Source organism: Papilio polytes, unplaced genomic scaffold (genome assembly GCF_000836215.1).
Source record: "Papilio polytes unplaced genomic scaffold, Ppol_1.0 DF821511.1, whole genome shotgun sequence".
Classification (NCBI taxonomy): Eukaryota; Metazoa; Arthropoda; class Insecta; order Lepidoptera; family Papilionidae; genus Papilio; species Papilio polytes.
In genome coordinates, this window is record NW_013527693.1 from 614,022 (window position 1) to 638,432 (window position 24,411).

Below are 24,411 nucleotides of genomic sequence, written 5' to 3' on the forward strand. Positions count from 1 at the left end.
CTTTTATACAATAAGGTGGCAAACAAGCAAGCGGCCAAATCCACTACAATGACGTAGCGATCGCTGCCCATAGACATCCCCAATTGCAGATGCTTTGCCTACCCTAAATCGACGGAGGAGGAGACGCACAAAAAGTGGATATTTCCCCTTCCTATGTGTTTTCTCCGCCGTTAAATTCACTTTCCCATTCAATCCATTCCTTATGAGAAAATGGTGGAACGGGAAAAAGACTAAAGTTGTGCCTCCGTCCTCCTATGTCCATGTAGGTACGAAATATTTGCTGACAAAACCAACAGATTGAAACCTCAAATAATTGAAAAATAACATACTATTACGCATAGATCAAACTTAATTATGATGGCTTACTAGAAAATATTTTAAAACTAACATAATTCTCGGCGTCCTTGTTTTTCTTTCATCACTTTTTATGTCTATTGATTTATTTGTTTTGCTGACGTGACATCTCACCGGACCAAATATCTCGGTCGGTCTATTTACGTATTAAGTTTTCTCTAACGCTTCCATCAGTTACAATGATGTCATTCATATCACGTGTGGCATAATTAATTTATTATCTAAACGTTCAAAGATAATACGTTTTTAAATTTTATTTGCGTAGTTTCCATTTAAAAATAGATTAGACATTGCGTATTTTGATGAATTCGTTTTTAATTATACTGCTTTTTAATGATTTAATATTTATTTATTATTTATGACGATATTCACACGTAGATTGCTACGGAGCTACGAATCTACGAGACTAAACTTTCGGGAAAATGTAGTCTCGTAGACTGGTAGCTACGTTATGTATACAAGCATTATTATGAATGCCTAATGCCTATATAAATGCATACTTAATTATATAATTACTGTCAACAAGACTCGTTTGTTTATCTATACAATTGTTATTCCGCTTCCTCTAGCATGGGTTGTATGTGAATGGAATTGATAACTTAGACATCTGGTTTCACTAGTGTTAATGTTTATATGTACTACTTGTATGTATGCGTGTCACAAAATAATAATTACAAGCTGTTCTCGTGCGGCTTCATCCGCATGAATTTTATTTAATTGTTTACATTTTTCAAAACATCAATAGCAAATATCAAATGACATGACATGACAAACCTTGACAATCTTGCTTCCTTGATGTTGGCAGCAACTTATGGTCTCTTTCCCACATTAGGGTTTTATATTATAGTATAGATTATGTCTTAGATAATAGTCATCAAACTAGTTTATGTCATGTTTTTATAACCAAAAAATTGTAATAAAAATGGCTTATATCACTCAATGATTACATTGCTAGTTTTTGGTGAAATATTTTTTTAAATCTGCTTAGTAGTTTTTCAGATATTTCAATACATTTAAAAATACAAATATTTCCTCTTTGTAACATTATATGGTATAGATCTATTTTATTAAAACATTAAACTATGCAATTTTAGTGTCATTCATAATTAGTTGCATTATAATTTAAATATCAATTGACAAAGTTTCGTCAAGATAAAAATCATGTGAAATCTATTTTTAGCGATTTTAATTTCGATTTTAATTTATTCATTAACTACAATTTTATTAGTTAAGGAAAAAATACCGAAAACCGGGTCAAGCAGACGCACGTAGCGTAGCAATAATAGAATTTAATTAAAAAGTAATTGAAAACATATTTATATTATTTATTAATTGGAAGAGTTACGAGAGACCGAAAAACAACCGATATCTTTAAGTTCCTTAGGGATCTGTTCGTTAACGATGGTATTCAAAATGTTAATCAATTTGAGTGCAGAAATTTGCTCACTAACTCCCATCACGTATTAACTATCACCTTGACAATAATCGGTTATTTTAGTTAATGAAATACGACGAAATGCTAACTCTACGGTTGTAACTGCGTTGTAATGCCGGAAAAAATTCATTATATTGATATAATAGTGCCAATTTGTTTAAAATTTATATACTGTAATACTATAGAAAGGAAAATTTGTTAGTTTGATTGTAATGAATAGCCTCAAAATTACTGGGCCGATTTTAAAAATTCTCTCACACTTAGAAAGGTAATTTATCTGTGAGCAACATCTTACTAATATTATAAATGCGAAAGTTTAGATGGATGGATGGATGGATGTTCGTTAGAGTTTGTAGCCTAAACGGCTGAACGGATCTCGATGAAATTTGGTATAGATGTAGAGGATAGTCTAGAAGAACACATAGGCTACTCACGGAAAGCTAGTAGGTTATATTTTACAATATATATATTTTAAATCCACGCGGTCGGAGTCGCAGGCGAAAGTTACTGTTTAATTATAGATTTACTCCGTTGTTCCAAACTAGCTGTCATTCGCGACTTCGAGAGGAATTAAAACAATGTTTAAAAATAAAAGCCTATGTTACTCACTGATAACATAGCTTTTTTGTTAAAATTTATGAGATCGGTCTGATAGTTTTTGAGTTATCGCAATACATACAAAATACAAATCATTCCTCTTTATAATATTAGTATAGATACTCGTATATTTAGACATAGTTTAGTGAGACATGTTTTAACACTGCTGATGATTGATATGCGTCAACATAAATTTAATCATTGTACTGCTTTCGGTTACTTCATTAGGCTTTTATTGGTCAAGATTAAATTCAGCAAACCTACGCGTAATCATGTTATTTATAAGCTATCTAAACTTTTTATATTATGGTTCAATAATATGAAGCGTGATTTTTTTTTTCGTGTTATAAAATGATTGAGTGAGATTTAAGCAGTAGTTTTTTATTAATAACGAGCTGTTGCCCGCGACTTCGTACGCGTGGTATTAGAAAACATACAAACTATATAAATTACAAAAAGCTACGTACCCCCGGAAACCGGACATTTCTCGGGAAAAAAGCTTATCCCATGTGTACTCCAGACTTTGTTTTATATCTGTGCCAAATTTCAATAAGATATTTTGAACCGTTGCAGAATGATCGAGTAAACATTAAAAAACTTAATAAACAAATAACTTAATAAATTAATAAATCCCAAGGGAACCGTAACTACTGTCGGGATAAAAAGTAGCCTATGTGTTCTTCCAGACTATGCTCTAAACCTGTGCCAAATTTCTTAGAGATCCGTTCAGCCGTTTAGACTACAAACGCTAACAAACATCCATTCATCGATCCATCTAAACTTTCGCATTTATAATATTAGTAAGAAGTAAGATTACCAAAATGTTAATAAGTTCATTTAATTTCGTAAATGTGTTGTTAATCGACTTTGTTCCTGTGTTGTTTCAAGTATAATTATGCTTCAGGGACACTGAAGGCTGTATAATTGACAAACTGGGAAAACCTTGAAGTGTTATTAAATTAAAAAACAAACTAACACATAATAACAGGAATTGCTTACTATACTACTATCACATACGTATACAAGGATGTTAATAGTTAGGATAGGCTTTAGGCTAAGAGAAAATCTTAATTAATAAAATTTAAACATATGTGATTAAGAAAATGGAAAACAACACAGTGCCTTGGTGCTTCAGTCAGTCATGTAGTGGTTACTAAGGGATACACTAATCGTAGATTTATTAAGAGACTAGCTTTTCCCTGCGACATCATTTAGATTTCAAATGGAAAAAGATTTTCCAAAATCGGTCGAATAATTTTTGAATTTATATTGAAGAAATATAAGACTTGTAACTACATAATAAATATTTGAATAGTTAAAACAAACTGAGCTTTGTTACTTAGCATGAAGTTATAGTAAAAAAAGTAAAAAAAAATGAAATGAAAGCGTGTATGAAGTCACATAGCAAGATATATTTATAATGATTAATAAAGCAAATGAAGTCGATATGACTAAAGGTTAAATCCCTTTGGTGGTATCCAGTCTTTTTTCTGGGTAATCGTCACACAGACAGAAACTATTCATCAAAGGTAAAGTAATTCAATCAAAGATGGGACATAGCTGACATCATTTCGAGAGTAATAATAAAATGTCGTATTATACACGTGTAGGAATAAAAAATAGCAACCTTTAGAGCCCTCTAACGCCCAAACTAAGCAAATTTGGATACAGGCAAGTTGGTTAAATAGTCATATGTTCGACCAATTCCTTTACGAAAGGTAGGCTTCTTATTAAATATGGAAACAAAATTAATTTACATTGAAAATGGAGTAACAAAAATTGTTCAATTGACTCGCGTCAGAGTCTCAGATTAATAAAAGAGACAGGTTCCTTCAAGGTTCCGAGTTAACCGCACACAATGCGTATGACGCAAAAACTGTAATTATCATATGAAAAAATTGTATGCTTCCGAATACATTCGTGATAACAGATACATATTGATAACATAACTTTGTAGAGTGTGGAAGGGTACATCGGTAGAGGTAGACCTAGAAAGAGATGGATGGATTGCGTAAAAGGTGAATGAACGAAAAGGGAGTGATGACTGAGATGACGTATGATAGACTTATGTGGAGGACAAAAACCTTTTGTGCCGACGCTATGGGAATAGGATAAGAAGAAAGATGATGATGATGATGACCTATTAAGAATGTCAACTAATTTGTGTTTTTAAGCATAATGTGAATTAACAGATGATAGTGTATTTCGATTTCGCTGTTTTACTACATTGCTGTTTTTAGAATGAGCGTCGGTGGCTTAGTGGTTTAAACATTTGACTTGTAATCTACAGGTCTTGGGTTCGAATCCCGCCATGTATCAATGTGATTTTCAATTTTTCGAATTTACATATGTACATTATATACCCGACGTTCTTATGATGAAGGAAAACATCGTGATGCAACCTGCACATATCGGCGAAGAAATTCAAAGATATGTGTGAAGTCAACCAACCCGCACTGGGCCAGCGTGGTTGACTATGGCTCACCCCTTATTAGGGTAGGCTCCGAGCCCCTCGGTGGGGACGTATAGAGTGAACTTGTGATGATGTATTTTAAAGATTTTCCTTATAGATTTTTCAGTATCTTACTAATATTATAAATGCGAAATTTTGCATGCAATGATAGATGTTGGTTAGAGATTATAGCCTGAAAGGCTGAACGGATCTGGATGAAGTTAACCATATATGTAGAGGATAGTCGGGAAAAACAGACCTTTCTTTTGTTTTTTAATTCCTCGCGGACAGGGTCGCAGGCGAAAACTAGCATGATTATAAGACTAGGTTTTAGAATATGTTAACCGGACATTTAATTTAAATACATAACTAGCTTTCGCATGTAATTCCATCCTTGCGGAATTAAAGTACAAAACTAGTAGTAGTAAGTAGCCAATATATTCTTCCAGAGTATACTCTACATCTGTATTAAATCTGAACTACCACTGTCTCCTTTATTCACTTCGTTTTATACGTGTTACCAATTTGGCAAGAGCATTACATGCTGATGTAGATGATATAATTACAATCTTGCCAATAAATCTATACCTCCTAATATTATACAGAGGAAAGATTTGTATTTTTGTGTTTTTGTATGTATTGAAATAACTCAAAAACTGCTGGACCGATTTTAAAAATTCCTTCACCATTAGAAAGGTAATTTATGCGTGAGTGACATTAAGTATATTTTTTTTAATTTCACGCGGGCAAAATCGCAGGTAAAAGCTATAGCATATACATTAATTGTAGCTAATCTTCGCAGACGTATTTTACCTTTAAGAGTCACTCGCAGTTTATTTCTGTTCTCTTTAGAAACAACCTGCTTGAATAGTTAGTAATCAGGCTTTCGCTGTTATACCGGTTTGGAAACCGCGCCAGGCTTTTACGTCGTTCGACCGCAATCTTCATAGAATAATTTAAGGATGTTTTCTCTTAAAAGTTCTGGGTATTTTACGTTAACGTTTTTTAAAATAAACTTGTAATTAATATTGAATTGTGAAATACTATTGCTCACGTCTACGTCCGCGTGGAAGTATAAATTGTAATAAATAAAACCTCTGTTTCTCACTGATAATTTAGATATTTATTGGTGCAAGAATTTTTGAAATGGGCCCAGTAGTTTTGGAGTAAAGTCAATATATACGAAAATTTAAATCATTCCGCTTCTTTATAATATTAGTGTAGGAATAATAATAATAATAACTTTTTTTCTAGACGAAATTATTCAATCTAGTTGAGTTTGATGGTTAAATAAAAACTATAAACTACTCGTAAAACATAAGTAAATTCTTTTATTAAGTAGCGAAGAACAACTAGTAGCTTATAACACAAACATTGCATCTCCTTACCTTGGTAGTGAATTTCTGGCAGGTCAACGTACAACCATGACATTTTCTCAGCCGATGTTTTCGAAATACACTTGGAGTTCTGTTATAAAGAGTTGCGTTTGCGTTCATAATCAATAGCATACATATGGTGATTTGACATCAAATAAACATTATTCAAATAACCATATTTGTTTATACCATATTATAATCCTAAATATTAAATTTAAACAAATAACTTACCAAGTTTAACATTGTTATATTACACTAGCTGTTACCCGCGACTTGTCTAAGCAATAATAAGAAAAAAAGTAACCGATATGTCCGTCTGTCAGCTACCCTTCAGTGAAAGTTCAGTCGATATCGGCCCAGCCGTTTCGAAGATAGCCCGGAACAGACGCGACTTGCGGACAGACTGACAGACGGACAAAATAAATTAAATGAGATTTTCGTTATCAGCAACAGAAATACATCGTCTTCCCGAAATCTGGAATTTCTTTTGATATTACAATCAGACACTCCAATTTTATTTTATGTATAGTTATATTATGTCATCACTTTTCTTGTCATTGTTTTGACTTCTGCAATGTTACGACCCGGTAAGAGGCACTGCTATCGCGGTTTATTTTATCACAAAAAATATTTCAACTCACAATAGTGCACACAAAATAAGCTATAACTTGTAATAATGTTTTATTATATTAGCATAAATAGATGGGGCACTAACGAGCGATTGTTGGTTTCATTATCCGTCAGGTAATTTAGATGTTTACTTCATAAATATTTGAATATCGTGGTTGCCAATTCATCATGATTTTGATAAGACAATGGAATTTGATGGTACGTTCTTAACCTTGATTGTATACACAATACCAACTTCGTGTATCGCAAAATAATCGCTTCATTATACATGTATTGGACCGTAATAAAATATTAATTTGTTCTGTGTCCAAACTTTTGCATATCACCGTAAATTTTTACTGCCGAAACGTTGTATCGAAACATATCTTTGTCTCTGTTTTATCAAAAGGGATGATAGTGATGACATTATATTTTGATTCTAGTCTTGTATCTGTGGATATTTTAAGCAATATGACATCATACTCGTATGTATTGCTTATCTCATAGATGTATGACAATCGTTAGTACCCTGCTCAACACATAAACGAAGACTTAAGTTTTAAAATATTATCTCACCTATATTCCTGGAAACCAAAAAAAAGAGACAATCGCCTTACTTTTTACCGACTTACTACTAACCTTGCATCTACCTTCCCATCTTTTGCTTTAAGATTTCAGTTACTCTCTCAAAACCTTGTCTATCTGTTGCTCGCGACTGCGCCCGCGTGAAATTACAAATATAACCTATTACGTTCTCCCTTTTTTACAACCTATTACCAAAAGTCTTAACGTAGTAGCAATCTACGTAATTAAACAGAAATTTACCTATGCAAGATTCCAAATTTCTAAGCCCCTGATTTTTCGGTTACCCTTATTGTTTGTGTTCGTGATATCTTCTAAACTATTAGTCCAATTTAAATACCGTGAAGGACAATTTTATTCTACAATAAATTCTCCTGATGACAAACGCATTTATTTGGATGAGGATTAATATAACCAATAAAAGAACGCTGCAAATAGCGTGAGGTTTTTGATTCATTTTGTAAACAGATCAGTGGTTATTGTACTCGTAAGAAAACCGTTAAAGATATATGCTATCGCGGCCTTTTTTGTAGAACATTTTGAGATCTACAATTCTTTCATTCATTATTTTTTACCTACCTCTAACGGTTTAGGCAGCATAAGCCGAGAAAAATTAAAGTTTAGTGAATTTTTAACGCCGGCGTCCAGAAACACGCTGTTTATTAATAGTTCCTAAACATTAGTAATAATAAAATATAGCCTATGTTACTCACAGATAAATTACCTTTCTGATGGTGAATTTTTAAAATCGGCCCAGTAGTTTCTGAGTTATTTCAATACATACAAAAATACAAATTTACACGAATTTTAATTTCTATCTTAATTAAAAATTGAATTAACTAGAAGTTATACACACTATATACACTACTTTTGATAACGCTATTCCGGTTTGATGTAATTAAGTTGGATAAAAACTTGTCGAAATTTTTAAGAATTAAGTCTTTCACAGCCGTGTGCTTACTTTATTTAAACTAAAGTTATCACTTTTATAACAGTTAATAATAACCATTTCTGTTATCTTATCTGTGGTTTTTATTATTTTAAAGTGTAGAATTTTCGCAGTAGTTCTTTAATTTGATAAAACAAAATTATTACATTATCTTGTTGGTATATATAAAATTTATCTCATGTTTATTCGAAATGTTTTAATTATCATATAATTATAATTGTAGTTACATTGGTTATCCTTAGTAATCGCATATTTCTATTCTGTTATTAACAAAACCGGTTTCGCAGCCAACTTGTGCTTTTAACCCGAAGACGATGTAAGAAAAACATTTGGAATTTGAAAAGTTGAATATAAGTTTGAGATATCCATGATATTGTGTTTTAGTTCTAATTATTTTTCTTCATCAAACACAACCTATTTCATGTGATACGTTGGCTTCCTATTGTAAATAAATAAAGAAATAAATAAATATTGTTTGTTTTTAAGTAAATCGTTTAAGAGATATAAATGTTTTAGATAAATGGAAAACTTTTTTTAATCATTTACAAGTAAATTAAAATCAATTCAATCAAAAATCATCAGTTTTTTTATTCGATTCTAGAGCGACCTTTTACGTTTTGTTTGTGAATATACAAAACTTGTTGCGATGCGTGTTGATTTTTTTTTTTTACCTGAGGTTCATTAGTGTGGGTACGGAATTCCCTCATTGAGTAACCGGTGATCGTCAAGCAACTTCGACAGTCGCGGATAGTCTCCGATGCGATCAGACGTGCTTCGAATAAAAATCGAGATGCGATTTAGATAAATACGAAATTAAATTGTTTTATTATTTAACGTAAACGATAGAATAGTGTGGACATGTCGAAAATGTTAATGATACTTTTGTCTTTATTTACTGTAACAAGTGCTGTGTTAAAATGTGATGATAAAATTGACATATCAAAAGGGGAATATCTACCCAATGGGGATATTAACTTCGAAGGTGTTATATATGAGGAGGGGGACTTCTTTTATGATAATAATACAAACACGGCGACTGCTTGCACGAAATTAGTTGTAAGGAAGTGTTGTCCATTTGGCTACGGTCGGCATGGAAGTCGTTGTGAAAATGTAACGGATAATTTTGACGTCGCAGTATGGGATGACTTCAGAATAATAGAGGGAGCTAAAGGCCGAGAGATGTTCCGATTTAGACCGGAGAAGATGAACTGCACTTGGCCCTTAGTGATGGTGTTGGTATCGATGATCGGCTTGACAGATTGGTCGGACAATTGGCATTTGAAATCGGTAAGATATTCTCTTAACACGTTCAATGATAGTCATTTTTAAAGTGATTACACACTCGAGTCGATGTTGATCGATTGGATGCGATTGCGGATTCGATTCCAAACTGCGGAAAAATATTGTTGTTTTGTTTGTTGATTAAAGCACTAAATTAAACCAGTTTGTTCCCAAAACTTTATACCATTATGAGACTTGAATAACAAGATATAAAATATCAAACAGTCACATTAGCTTTTTGACCAACAAGACATTGTTAATATTTATTATATTACATGGAAAAATTATAAACCTATTAAAAGTATTAGTTATCTTAGATACAATACATCGGTATTTATACGTCACTAAAAGTCAATTATCATAGTTGGTTCTAATTTCAAATAACATAGTAAACATACATAACATAATGATGGATGTTTGTTAGAGTTTGTAGCCTAAATGGCTGAACGGATTTCGATGATATTTGGTACAGATGTAGAGGATAGTCTGGAAGAACAGATAGGCACATAGGCTCACTTTTTTTTTAATTTCACGCGGACGGAGTCGCGGGCTTAGCTAGTTAATGTTATAAATGTGAAAGTATGGATGACTTTGTAACTACATGTCTCCAAAACGGCTTTAAGTATATCGGTGATTTTTTCCACAGATGTAAAACATGGTCTAGAAATGCATACCCTTTTTACTTTTTTTTCCACGAGGATGAACTAACGAGCAGAATCTAGTGTTTTTATTTGCAATAATGAATGCAAACAGAAAGAATTCTAGACATAAAGCCTGACTTGAATTTTTTCCTCAAATGTAAGATCGCAAGTAAAATGGTCTATTTTACATTGACAATTATTTAGTTTTCCCACGATTTTCTAGTGCCGGTTTCAAAAACGATTTTATCTCCGTTTGTAAAGGAAAATGGGTGAAATGAAGTATTTTTACATGTTTTTTCGATAGTAGAAAACTACATAATTAACTTGTGAAAACCCTACCTTCGTATCGGTTAGTAAAGGGTCATAATTGCAATATTTTTAAAATAGCAATAAATAACTCATAACAAAGATTACTCTGTTCAATCAGTTATTGTAAACGACCACGTATATTGTTGCTTATTACTTGGGTTTTTCGATCGACCTTGATATTAATAAATAGTTCGTAAATCGATTTCTTTCTAGTCAGAGTTTTTCCATAGATAAAAAAATCATCGTTTAATTTTTTTTTAACAGAAACTTCAATTGTTTATCATGTTTATTGAACTATAGTCCTTCTATCTGATTTTACTTCTTACTAATAATATAAATGCGAAAGTTTTGATGATGGATAAATGTTTGTTAGAGTTTGTAGCCAAAAGGGCTAAACGGATCTCGATGAATTTTGGCATTAATGTAGATAATAGCCTGGAAGAACATATAGTTTACATACTTTTTTTATTAAACTCGGTCGGAGTCGCGGGCGAAAGCTAGTAATATTATAAATGCGAAAGTTTTGATGGATGGATGTTAGAAGGTATCACCGAACTGTTAAGTATGTGTTTGGCTCAGTTGTAGAACATAGTTTTAGGCATAGATAGGCTTTTTTAAATGTGGGCAAAAGCTAGTACGGTGCGTTGATAATTAAGTTATTGGTATACATGAAGTTTAGCACGAAATTTAAAATTCTATGAAAGCAGTTGGGCATCCTGTGTTTATGCTACCTGAAATGTGTTTCACACCTCTGCACGTACACGCGTGACGACTATGAGTCAATTCGTATTATTCAAGAATTTTATCGTCAAAATTCAAATGCAAAGAGAACGGATGTTATGTTAATTAACCTTTTTTGATATATACAATGTACATTCTTGAATTTGTGTATAAGAATATGCAACAACCAGCAAGTTTGTCCTCGTTATCACGTAACAAAACGTACCACGAAAATCTGGTGCATTTTGAAATCATGACTTCAAGTCACTGATCCGTACAAATGGAAAGGTCACATCTTTTGTTTCGTCCCGACTTGAAAGCGCCTACTGACGCTACTTACTGTTAATTCTAATATTAGGTCCTTGCCTGCACCAACCGTAACCGTCAGTGCCAATATGGCGAAAACCAAAATATGAACAAAGTACCCCGGTTTATACGCAATCGATTTAAATAGATTATGTATAATAGGTCACTATCAAAAGTTTATGTTACAACACACTTCAAAATCTACTTTGGCTTTGTTACATGCAACACAAACTTCTTACAGATGTTAAGACAAATATACATACGGAATTACAAACACGAACCCTTGAAAACAAAATCACCTCGGTGTTCCTGCCGCTCGTTTGACCCCTTTTATTATATAAAAATAAGCATTCCTTTTGTAATGTTGGTACTTTATTAGATCAAAGATCTTTGCAATCTAGTAAGTAAGAGAACGCGTACCGTGGGTGGTTTCTAATTGGAGTTTTTAAATAAACAGTTTACATCTTAGTTGGTATTCCCAGACGTAAAGAGCGCTAGAGTTTGTAACATCAATTACAATTATGTCCAATTTGAATTGCTTACTATTGTTTTGTTAATCACGTCGTCTCTTCTATTTTTATAATGTCTCCAACTGATACTCGTACGTTAAACCATTGTTGAGAGCGCGTACACCTTTGACTATCGCACAAGTGTTTAGTCGCTTTTCGATTCCTATAAGTTTATATGGAGGTGCGGACACTAGTCGATTTTAGTTGTGAAATTGAATGGGCTGCAAAACAATCGACAATCGCACAACAGTTTAGTTAAAAGTGTGCGCCCGCTCTAAAAGAACAAGTCTTGAACTAATATATAACGGTAATGCCGTTTGCTGACATACTAAAAAGCGTAACCAATGATGTCAAAAAAAATTGTGAGACGTTTGTCTGCTCCATTAGCGAGTTACTTTTTATTTATTTTGTCTGAAATGTTTTAGTTTTTCCGAACAAATCTTATATCATCTCACTAGTATGATATATGCGAATGTTTAGAAAGCCACATAAAACACGATCTGGAGGATCACATATACTACGTTTAACTTTTATTTTGATCAAGTCGCGGGCAAAAGCTAGTCTATTTTAATTTAAAATCTTTCAGGTATTTAAAAAGAAAAAACACGTCTTGCGTCACAATAATAATACTCCCACAGAATTAATTATACTTTCAATAGATTACGATTTCAAAGAAACTAGATTTTTTTGCTGAGAGTAGCCGATTTTCCTCTTCAAATTACCAAGGTAAATAATGATAAACCAAACAAACCAAGACGATCTCGAAAAGTCTGTTTACAGAAAAACTTCGCAGAAAAATCCCTTTATTTTGGCAAGTTTCTAATCAATTTAATACACAAATTTTCCCTATCTCATGTTTTTACGCTATTGTAAAAAGACATTGACATCATGGCCTCTGACCATTTATCAACAATATTTCATATATACACAATAATTTACTCTAAAAATATAATCGAATACATCAACGTACTAAAAAACTGCACAGAATATTTTTGTTAGAATCACACGGAACAGTTTCAGGTATACGAACTGTTGTTTATCCCTCAAATAAATTTGACCTACTCCAGTCTTTTGAATGCATTTCAAAAATATCTGTAACGGTAAATGATATCGTACTACATCGGTTTATACCAGTACTACATAATTCACAATCTATACTTCTCTATACTTAGTATCTATACTATTATAATAAAGCGTAAACACACACTTCTTTGTAGCCTAAGATGTCGGCAATTACAGCATATTTTTGAATAAATCTTTTTTTAATAAAAAGCCCTACGATTGCGTCACGCTTTATGTTACATATTTTACCACCATTAAACTTAGGCGGTAAATTTTTTGTATAAAAACCCTAATGTGGGAAAGAGACCATAAGTGCCAACATCAAGGAAGCAAGACAGTCAAGGTTGTCATCATGTCAAGTCATTTTGACATTTGTAAATGATAATTTGACAAATGTAAACAATAAAATATGTTTTTACAATTCCATGCGGTTGAAGCCGCACGGGAACAGCTAGTTGTGTATAAACACTTATGTTTATTGTGACGAGTGTAATTAACGGACAGTGGAATTAAGTAGGAAATACCGTTTCCTACCTAACCACGTTTTAAAAGTCATGGTCATTATCTTCTATCATGACATAGATCATTCTGATCTTTTTTTTTTAACTCTAAACTCTTCAAAACGGTCAGAGATTGCGGACTCAAGCACGGTCTCGATACACCTTCCTCTATTGTCTATGGATACGAATTTGGTACTTGTTATTACGATTAAAAAAGCAGAGTGCTGTAGTTGAAAAATTTCTTACTTAGTTCTACCTTCATCTTACTTTTCATCTTTCAGTAAAAATTTAATATGTTATTCAATTTTTACTTTTTTATCTATACTATTATAATAAAGCGTAAACACACACCTCTTTGTTGCCTAAGATGTCAGCAATTACTGCATATTTTTGAATAACACTTTTTTTGTAAAAAGCGCTACACTTGCGTCACGCTTTAGACAATATATTTTCACGCCATTAAACTTAGGGGTAAAGACTTTGGATAAAAACCCTAATATGGGAAAGAGACCATAACTGCTGCCAACATCAAGGAAGCAAGATTGCCAAGGTTTGTCATGTCATGTCATTTTGACATTTGCTATTGATAATTAAATAAAGTTTTCAAATTTTTACCATTTTGATTAATTTTCTATTAGTCTGCTTGAAAACGGATTGTCATATTATTTAAACTATCATTTTTTCGAGTTTTTGAGCAATGGCATTCATGGTTGCGAAGGCATTGAGTTCCTCATTTAACGCCTAATCGTTAAGTACCTGGCCTCCTTGGCCTTCTTTGGTTATTATTTTTTTCGGACATTTTTTATTTTTTATACAGGATAATATCTAATCATACTTCATAGTAATACTATAAATGCGAAAGTTTAGATGGATGGATGTTTGTAAGAGTTTGTAGCCTAAACGGCTTAATAGATTTCGATGATATTTGGCATAGATGTAGAGGATAGTCTGGAAGAACACATAGGCTACTCACTTTTGTTTTTTTTTAAATTCTACGTGGACAGAGTCTCGAACGAAAGATAGTTTTATTATAATTGTGTTGTTCTCTTAAGTAGTATTGGGTTAATTGTAAATCCGTTTAATGTGTCATTAATTAAAGAACAAAGACAGGGTAACCACACGACTTTCCCTCGTCAATGACGTTTCAGATTAAATTTAGTCGTTTAAGTTTATTCAGGTGAACGAAAGAGTGAGTAAGTAAGCCAAGCTTCTAGAATCTTCTCTTATTTTACCCGTCCATTTTATAAACAGAAGGAAATTTTCTATACTTTTATGCTTATTATAATGAGGAAAGATTTGTACTTGTGCATGTAATGAATTAACCAAAAAAACTAATTAAAATTAAATAACTACGTAATCAATTACTAACACACAAAGCCTGCGACTACAATTTATACTCGTAGTTATTTTTTGGAATATCAGTAAAACTACAAAAAAACAGGTATGTGAAAGGGATTATGGTAGCGAGAGGGTATTTAACAATGTCCTTGTGTATTTCTGAATTTTACCTTTCCATAATGACGTCAAGGAATTAATGTAGCGCAATTCAGTTGTTTTAAGAATTACTTACACTTAAAATACATTATTTCATGGACATCGCTAAGAGAGACAAAGTAATATAGAATCCCTTCGAAACTACTAAACTACTTCGAAATAATAGGATACAATCCCTGGAAATCTTTAACTCAAAAACTACTTATCAGTTTTTCTTATTCCCAGACTCATAAACATTTAATTGGACATTAAAAAAGTAATTAACAATTAAACATGAAATTTTTGCAGGATGGCAAGTTATTTGTTGAGTTGACCACAAACATTCCCCCCTGGACGGTGCTGTCGCCTGACAAATATTGCATCGATACCTTCTTCTATGAAGATGGTGACGGCAATACTAAAACACGGCTGGATGCCTTGGCTTGCTTCGCGGATGAGACCCCGTCTAATCATTTCGAAGTTCGAAGCTCATGTAATTATTTGCTCATATAACTTTGTAACTATCATGGATTTGAATAATTGCAATTGCAATTTGACTATTATCTTGATTATGGGCGTCACCAGAAGTGGTGACGGGCAGAGAGGAAGCTGTGAACCTCTAGGTAATCGAACTCCTAAATGCGGTCTAGTAGTAGTGGTAGGGGCTTTGGTTTCCGCAACTCCACGGATAGCGCGTATTTTACGTGTAAAGGCAGTCTAAGACCTGGCCTACATCATTAACTGGCGACGCCCAAGATCATATGGTGTTGGTACTTTAGCGTCATATTATTTTTATATGTGAAAAACAAATAAGTCACATCTGATTTTTCAAATACTTTTGTAAAAATGTAGGGTCATAGGATCCAAATACTTTTGCAGTCTTGACAGATATTACTTCAAATAAATATTATTTCTTTTATTTTGCTTTTATATGCATACTCAGTGATATAATTTTATTACGAAATAGAACGTTTCAATCACTCTGGTTAATAATACTTCCTCTCTTAACTGTTTCATTGGCAACCATTGAGATTATTTTTTACTGATTGATTGATTGAAACAAACCCTTTTATCTATGACGTCATATAACAATATTGTATTCTTAGATTTCGTTAGCTTTTATTGTTTCGGCTAATTGTATATTGCTCTTTTGTGACGTCACTTCTACACTATGCTTTTGGACTAAATTTGTAACAAGGAATAACTTTTTAACATTCGATCTTGTGATCAGTAGATCTGATAAATTCGAACCGTTTTAACTACGATAATTAGAAATCTTACGGAGAAGGAAGTATTATATGAGTTCCATTTTTAAGTTGATTAATTTCTCTATTCTGATGAATAGATGAAGGATTTTGCCTGCCATTTTCCCAGGCGTTGGCTCAGAATTTATTACACTTCCATCCATTTTTATAAGCCATAAATTCACAACCCATCCACATTTTCTTCGATCTGACTCCATTGTTAAACATTTTTTTTTAACTTTTTAATCCTGCAGGTATGCTGATCTCTTGTGTGTTCATTATCGCGACGGTTGCTGTGTACGCATGGCTGCCGGAGTTGCGAAACATGCACGGCCGAGTCCTAATGGCGTACCTCCTCTGCCTCTTCTTTGGCTTCTTGTTCATGGCCAGTATGCAAATAATGCTCACCGTCGACAATATCTCCGCCGTTACCTGTGTCATACTAAGTAAGTTACACTGTTTTTATGCAATGCAAATGCAAAAAATAACTAGCGATTTAATTCTGCAACAATCACTAGTAATAAAAACATATCATGTCTCTTTTGTTTTTAGGCCTCCTACTGACATAAGAGTCATTACCTGGTTAGGTACAAAGTCTTTGGTGTAAATTACTCGTACTATATCCACTCTAAGAGAGATTACGACTGCGTGTCCAACAGTAAATTCATAACCACTGTAGTTCTATAGATATATATCTTATCTATCACCAGCTCACTATACATCCCCACCGATGGGCTCGGAGCCTACCCTAAATTAGGATGACTAGGCCATAGTCAGCCACGCAGGCCAAGTGCGGGTTGGTTGACATCACACACATCTTTGACTTTCTTCGCCAATATGTGCAGGCATCACGATGTTTTCACCGTAAGAATATATAAAAAATCGAAAAATCGTAAATCACATTGGTACACTGGATTCGAACTCTAGACCTGTAGATTACAAGTCAAGTGCTTAAACCACTTTTGCTGCATGTATCATAAATCAATATTGTTATGTATATAACGGCTTATATCTATTATCCATAACACTGTAGTGCTCCAATAAAACAAAATGTAGGCCAATACTTTATATGAGACAATTAAAATTCTTACCGACAATAACATATGTTGAACCACTTTGAAATTATCATAAAGTTTTAAAGCCTAATAAGTTTTTACAACGTTTTTTATATACTGATTTTATAAGAGGAAGAAATCATAAACTATCTATTGTTTATGGGCAAATATTGAGATGAATTCAAAAACAAAGTATTACAAGTTGCCAGATACAGTTATTCCGTTTGGTTATAATGAGGGTATTCAACAAACTCGTAACATAGCATAGATAATAAAATACTATCTATACTATTATAATAAAGCGTAAACACACACTTCTTTGTTGTCTAAGATATCAGCAATTACAGCATGTTTTTGAATAATTCTTATTTAAAAAAAAGCCCTACACTTGCGTCACGCTTTAAGCTATATATTTTAACGCATTAAACTTAGGGGGTAAATATTTTGGATAAAAACCCTAATGTGGGAAAGAGACCATAAGTTGCTGCCAAAGTCAAGGAAGCAAGGTTGTCATCATGTCATGTCATTTTGACATTTGTAATAATAATTTGACAAATAAAAACAATAAAAGAAATTTTCACAATTCATGCGGATGAAGTTGCACAAGAACAGCTAGTAAATGATAATGTTTATAGTTATTCTGCAGCTACTAATGTTAGGTGAAGTTATATTCATCACATCTAGTTGTAATAAAAAATAAGCCAACTTTTGTGTAAAAACAGACACAAAGGGGCACAGCCACTCCCTTTCTTAGTTAAAGAATATTCGAGAAGCGTCCTTGACATTAAAAGGCAATCAGTATGACACATTATTTGTCCAATGCTTTGAATTCTGATTTCCGTTCATAGACCACAAATAATAAAATTGGACCGATAAGCTATTCGTGTTTGGGAATTTCGATAGTCTACATTTAGGTTTTTCCCTTTTTTAAGATCATTATACATACAGTCATATAAATAAATAATGTTTCGTCTATTATTTTACAGCGATCATCATTTACTATTTCCTCCAAACGGCCTTCTTCTGGCTTAACGTCATGAGCTTTGATATCTGGTGGACTTTCAGGTAGTGTACATTATGCAAATATTGTTTATGTACTTTAAGATCCGCTATGCGCGATGATCGAAGAATAAATAAATCTGATTTCAGTGGTAAAAGCGGAATGGGAATGAGTAAGGTATCTAAGAGATTCTGTATATATTCGATGTACGCGTTCGGAGTGCCAGCCCTTTTTACAATAATACTGGCGTCTCTTGAATTCTCCGGCCTGCCGCCACATCCCTTTCTACCATTGCTGAGGTACCAGGGCTGCTTCTTATTCGGTACGTAATGCATAGTATAACATACTCTATCTAATTTAAATCCATCCAATTAGTCGGCAGTCGATAGATCCACATTATTCCGTTGATTGCCAAAAACAGCTGTATTTTATTCTGTAGTTTTAAAAATTAAACATTAAATAATTACACCAAAAACGACATTTTGTGCGAAAACTAAATATTCCTTTTTAGAACAATTCTTAATCATGTTCGAATTTGTATACTCGTGAACGAATCTCGACGAAATCTGGCATAGATCAGATAATGAGGATAGTCTGGAACTAAACATTTTTTCCACGTCAACGGAGTGGCTACTTACTTATATTTACAGATATTAATAAAAATAATTTTGACAATCTTCAGGGAGAAGCAAACTGTTGTACTTGTACGGTCCGATGTTCATACTGTGCGTGGCGAATATTGTGTTCTTCGTGATGACAGCGGTGAAGATAGCACAGATCAAGCAGCAGACCGCAGTGCTCAAGTCCAAGGAGAGTGCCATGCACGACCAGCACAGGAAGGACAAGCAAAGGTGAGAAAACATTTACCTGATATGCTTTTTGATGAAAGTGTCAAAATGCAATTAAATATGGACTAACCAATGTTGTTTAAACTGCATATCATCGATCTATTCTCTCGGTCTCTCATCTTTCCACAGTTTAAAAAACCATCAAAGAAGAATAAAACACTTACGTTTAAGAATTACTTATAGTTTTAAACAGCTGTTCATTTTTGTAAACAGGTAACAGTTAATCCATCCATTTAACGAATGTAGGCAGTTAAAAAATAACCATCATGAAATAGCATCGTAGAAGAATGTTTTTATAAGCCATCGCCTAAAATTTACCTTGGCCTATTTTTAATTCTAGCGAGCGTTTGTGATGCAAGTGGAATTTTTTAAATTTCCCAGTTATGAAGACGTTATAAAAAGTTTGTTTTCACGTTGATTCTATTATTATCTGATACCGTACCAGGTTGCTGTTGTATTTGAAACTATTCACCGTAATGGGAATCAACTGGATCTTGGAAGTTGTGAGCGCCCTCTACCCTGATGCGGAATACATCTGGATGTTCACCGATGCCTACAACCTGCTCATTGGAGTCACCGTCTTCTTCATCTTCGTCTGTAAGCGGAAGATATTCCACCTCATTAAGAAGAGGTTTGTCACAGAGTAATGTATGATTTTTATTTTCTCATATAGGTGTCGCTGCTTTGATCTTCGGTAACTACTGTGTACTCATTTTCTTACTGCTTCGAGTATCTAATTATATGTTATACATGTTTTAGTTTCACGTAATGCATTCTTATAGTATTTCTTATGCAAAATCATATAGTTTTCAACGCATATTTCTTGTGATTAGCGTCTTTTAGTTGATATTTGTGCGTACAAAGCACAGTTTCAAGTTACATAGCGTTGTAATAATTTAGGTCTTAGGTTAAATGTATTTTTTTCATAATTATTAGGGCCAAGGGGAAACTTTCAAGATCTGACTGCAGAGAATTTAGTTATAGAACTACCATACCTAAAAGAATCACATACCTAAAAGAACCTCAAAAGGGTAGCACGGAGACAATAAAAACAGTTATTGATGATAACACAATAGAAGTTAAAACAACAAAACTATGAAAGACCTTAAAATATAAATAAATTAAGAAGAATTTATACTATTCCTACATCTTGACTGTTCCTTTAAGCAGAAAGTTCTCGATATAAAAGAATTAAAACAGCAAATGGATTTACGTTGAGGTACCAACCAAATATATTTCAATGCACTGGTTGGGTTTATAGTAACATCTAATAAATATTAAAAGCTTAAGAATTGGAATAACAATATCGCATGCTAGTGACTTTTACTTCCTATGTGTATAGAAAGAGTTTCTAACGACTGCTTTCGGCTTTCGTTCTAACACGTAATGTTTAACCTGAGGTTGTCCAATGCTGAACGTAGGCACTCATAGATTGTTATGATGTTCGGTTCTACGTCTCGTAATACTTTACTCTTGAGACATAATTGGTAATGATGGTCCTTTGCACTGCTGAAGGCATGGACATCACGTTTTTAACTTTCTCTCTGAAAATAACGTGTTAGTATGAATGTTTTCGACAGTGCACTCACTGATAGTGTTTAAATATTATGATCTAATCTCGGAACATGTAAATATGTTTTATGGTTTTTCTAAAATTATTAAACTTAATATGATAAAAATGATTAGTTTGAATGGATTAATGGTTTTGCAATTTTCTCGTATAAATCGCTGTATGTTGTACATATTATTTTTAATTTAATAGAATGGGTTTTATTGTTTAAAATATGTATAAAAAACTTGAAATTTTACTAATTGTGGGATTTTTTCTCGTTTGGCAAAGACTACAGCTTTATAATTTTATACCTCAAATTACTTTATTTCTTCAAATTAAATTAACACATACAAACACTGTTTCTTACGTTCTTCTTCGTTCTTACTTAATTAATTTCTATTACTATTTTTATTTTATTTATTATTTTAATTCTCTTTAGATACAAGCAGCTCCGTGGAGAACCCATGTCACGTACTCAAACAACTTCTACTCGAACGACTTTCAGTCGCGACGACTTCAGAATGAGTTCGGCGAAGAACGGTTAAGAAGCAAAAAGAACGTTCAAGAAGTAAGAAGAGAAGAAACCGACTGAATACAATCTATATGATGATCAAACCAAAGCAAAAAGTACTCTATAATCTAGAATTCTAAAATGTCTTTTTATTATAATAATTGTACTAACAACTATAATTATACAGGTTGTCCGAAAATTATCAGATTGATTTTTACACTATTTACAAATAAGATTTAAAAATGTCCTATGAAATTTTAAAGCTAATTTTTTATATCAACAACACATATTTAGTAAGTAGTAAATCTTTGACCCGTTATTTTCGGACAGCCTGTATTTCGACTATTATTCTTAAAAAAACACGAACTTAATTAAAGCTTAGAATCTCTATTTTTAATTATCTTTTTCTATTTTTTAAATTCTTATAAATGTTTAGTACGTAAAATTGAGCCATTTTTAATATTGCATTTTTTCGATTTTAAATGTATGACATTTGTACATACTCAAACTGTATGTAAATGTAATTGATGACCTGCAGATCGACTCACTGTTAACATGTGAAGCAGATCAAAGAACCGGGTTGCAGCTCAGGTCAATTTATAACTACATAGAGTTATCAAATCACTAGACAGGTCACGGCTCATCGTCTCTTATAATCCTAGTACGTTACGTTGAGCCGTGCGCTGTCAATTTAGTTGAGCTGCTCAACAGTTCAAGCATTGATTTGAACTTGAGTCGGTTTAGAGATTACTGACAAATCTATTTTGAATCGTGTTAAAGTATGCTAGCTTCAAGTGAATCTCTTTATGAATGTTTTTTGTTTTTAGTAAGACTTCATAGTTTTTAAGAAAGCTATCTGTACCTCTTGGTTTGTATTTAATCTTAGCAGCTAAAAGAATTAAGCAGATTTAAATATACTTTGATAAAGTTTTGCATTTATTGCACTGCATAATGGGACCATTATTATTGTACTTCAATAAGTATTGTTAATAAAATAATCTAGTCGTTTCAGTAATATATCGTCTATAAATATAATATAATTAAAAAAATATTATTCGACTTCTTTATATTACTTCGTAAGTTTTAATAGTTTCGTGTATTCAATGTAATTAGTCGTAAATTTTAACTCATACACTTATTTTATAATTATTAAACCTTTTAATAAATGAATTCATAAATTTATTGTTTCTATTTTATTTTATTTATTACTTTTATTAATAATCTACCGTCCAGTTTTTTTCTCAGATATACATTAACTTTTCGAGATATTTGAATAAATCTATACTATTATTATAAAGCGTAAACACACACTTATTTCTTAGATGTCAGCAATCAGAGCATATTTTTGAATAATTCTTTTTTTAATAAAAAGCCCTACACTTACGTCACGCTTTAGGCGATATATTTTCACGCCATTAAACGTAGGGGTAAATATTTTGGATAAAATCTCTAATGTGGGAAAGAGACCATAAGTTGCTGCCAACTGTTTGACATCATGTTATGTCATTTTGACATTTGCAATTGATAATTTGACACAAGTAAATAATAAAATTAAACATAATTTTATGAGGATGAAGTCGCTCGGGAACAACTAGTTTTTTTATAATTGGCAAACTCTTAAGCCCTCAAGTGCCTGACAATTCAATATTCAACTGTCAGAACGTTTTCATTTGTGTTTTTTTTTTATATTTTACTAATCTTACTAGTATTATAAATGGATGTTTGTTAAAGTTTGTAGCCTAAACGGCTGAACGGATCTTGATGAAATTTCGCATAGAGGATAGTCGGGAAGAACACATAGGCTACTCACTTTTGTTTTTTTTTAATTTCACGCCTACGGAGTCGCGAGCGAAAACAAGTTGATAAAAATAAAATGATTCCTTGATCACACACAATAACGATTGCGTGTATCGCGAAATAGTTTCATTAAATATCCATCGAACCGAAATAAAACATTAATTTGTTCTGGCCCTTAATTTTAGTATGACATCGTAAATTTCCACTGCCGAAACTTTGTATCAAAACATATCTATATCTCTGTTTAATCAAATGGAATGATAGTGATGACATTATATTTTGATTCAAACGTTATGACAGTGAAGATCCGATTTTAAGCAATATGACATCATATTAATTGCTTGTCTCGCAGACCTATAATTACCCTGATTAATAGTTTTAAACGAAGGCATAAGATTCATTACATTTTACATTTAAATCTGTGAATTTCGAAGAAATTCCAGAAAACAAAAAAAAAACGATAAAAACCGCTTTACTTCGAACAACTGCCTTCCCATCTTTTGTTTATTACATTTTTAGTTGCTCTCAAAACCTTAGCTATCTCATTGGGTGATTAAAAGCAAATCGGATTTAAATTTCTATCTTAATTACAAATTTAATTAACTCGAAGTTATAAAAACAGTTGACGAGTGAAACTTTTGATAACGCGTTGAATAAAAACTTGTCAAAATCGCGAAGCAGAATTTGGAGTTTTTGTTAAGTTTTTTATAGTGCCGTGTGCATATTTATTTAATTCAAATGTTCTATACTCGTAGTTATTTAATTATAAAATAAATGGCAACTCAGTAACGCAGCATATCTTAAATACTAAATTAATAAAGTATTTTATTACTTAACGTAAACGATAGAATAGTGTGGACATGTCGAAAATATTAGTGATACTTTTGTCTTTATTTGCTTTAACAAGTGCTGTGTTAAATGAATGTGAGGATAAAATTGATATTTCAAAAGGGGAATATCTACCCAATGGGGATATTAACTTCGAAGGTGTTATATACGAGAAGGGGGACTTCTTTTATGATAATAATACAAACACGGCGACTGCTTGCACGAAATTAGTTGTAAGGAAATGTTGTCCATTTGGCTACGGTCGAGATGGAAGTCGTTGTGCAAATGTAACGGATAACTTTGACATTGAAGTATGGGATGACTTCAGAGTAATAGAGGGAGCTAAAGGCCGGGAGATGTTCCGATTTAGACCGGAGAAGATGAACTGCACTCGGCCTTTCCTGACGGTGTTGGTCTCAAT

The 24,411-nt window shown here is 32.7% G+C and overlaps 1 protein-coding gene across 5 annotated transcripts in view; it reads left to right on the forward strand.

The window, feature by feature from the left end:
• LOC106108578 (G-protein coupled receptor Mth2-like) overlaps positions 1-21,784 on the forward strand; it is a 41,713-nt gene extending 19,929 nt beyond the window's left edge. Inside the window, exons 1-9 of one of the 5 annotated variants that reach the window (XM_013289796.1) lie at positions 9,077-9,641; positions 15,465-15,648; positions 16,654-16,845; positions 18,441-18,519; positions 18,604-18,776; positions 19,137-19,305; positions 19,748-19,945; positions 20,239-20,521; positions 21,294-21,381. In XM_013289796.1, coding sequence (XP_013145250.1) covers positions 9,213-9,641; positions 15,465-15,648; positions 16,654-16,845; positions 18,441-18,519; positions 18,604-18,776; positions 19,137-19,305; positions 19,748-19,945; positions 20,239-20,401 — 1,587 coding nt within the window. In that variant the 5' untranslated portion in view covers positions 9,077-9,212 and the 3' untranslated portion in view covers positions 20,402-20,521; positions 21,294-21,381. Of the gene's footprint in view, positions 1-9,076; positions 9,642-15,464; positions 15,649-16,653; positions 16,846-18,440; positions 18,520-18,603; positions 18,777-19,136; positions 19,306-19,747; positions 19,946-20,238; positions 20,522-21,293 lie in introns of those variants that run through there. The other 4 variants (XM_013289795.1, XM_013289797.1, XM_013289798.1 and 1 more) reach the window with 4 other exon arrangements.
• Positions 21,785-24,411: the final 2,627 nt, after the last annotated feature.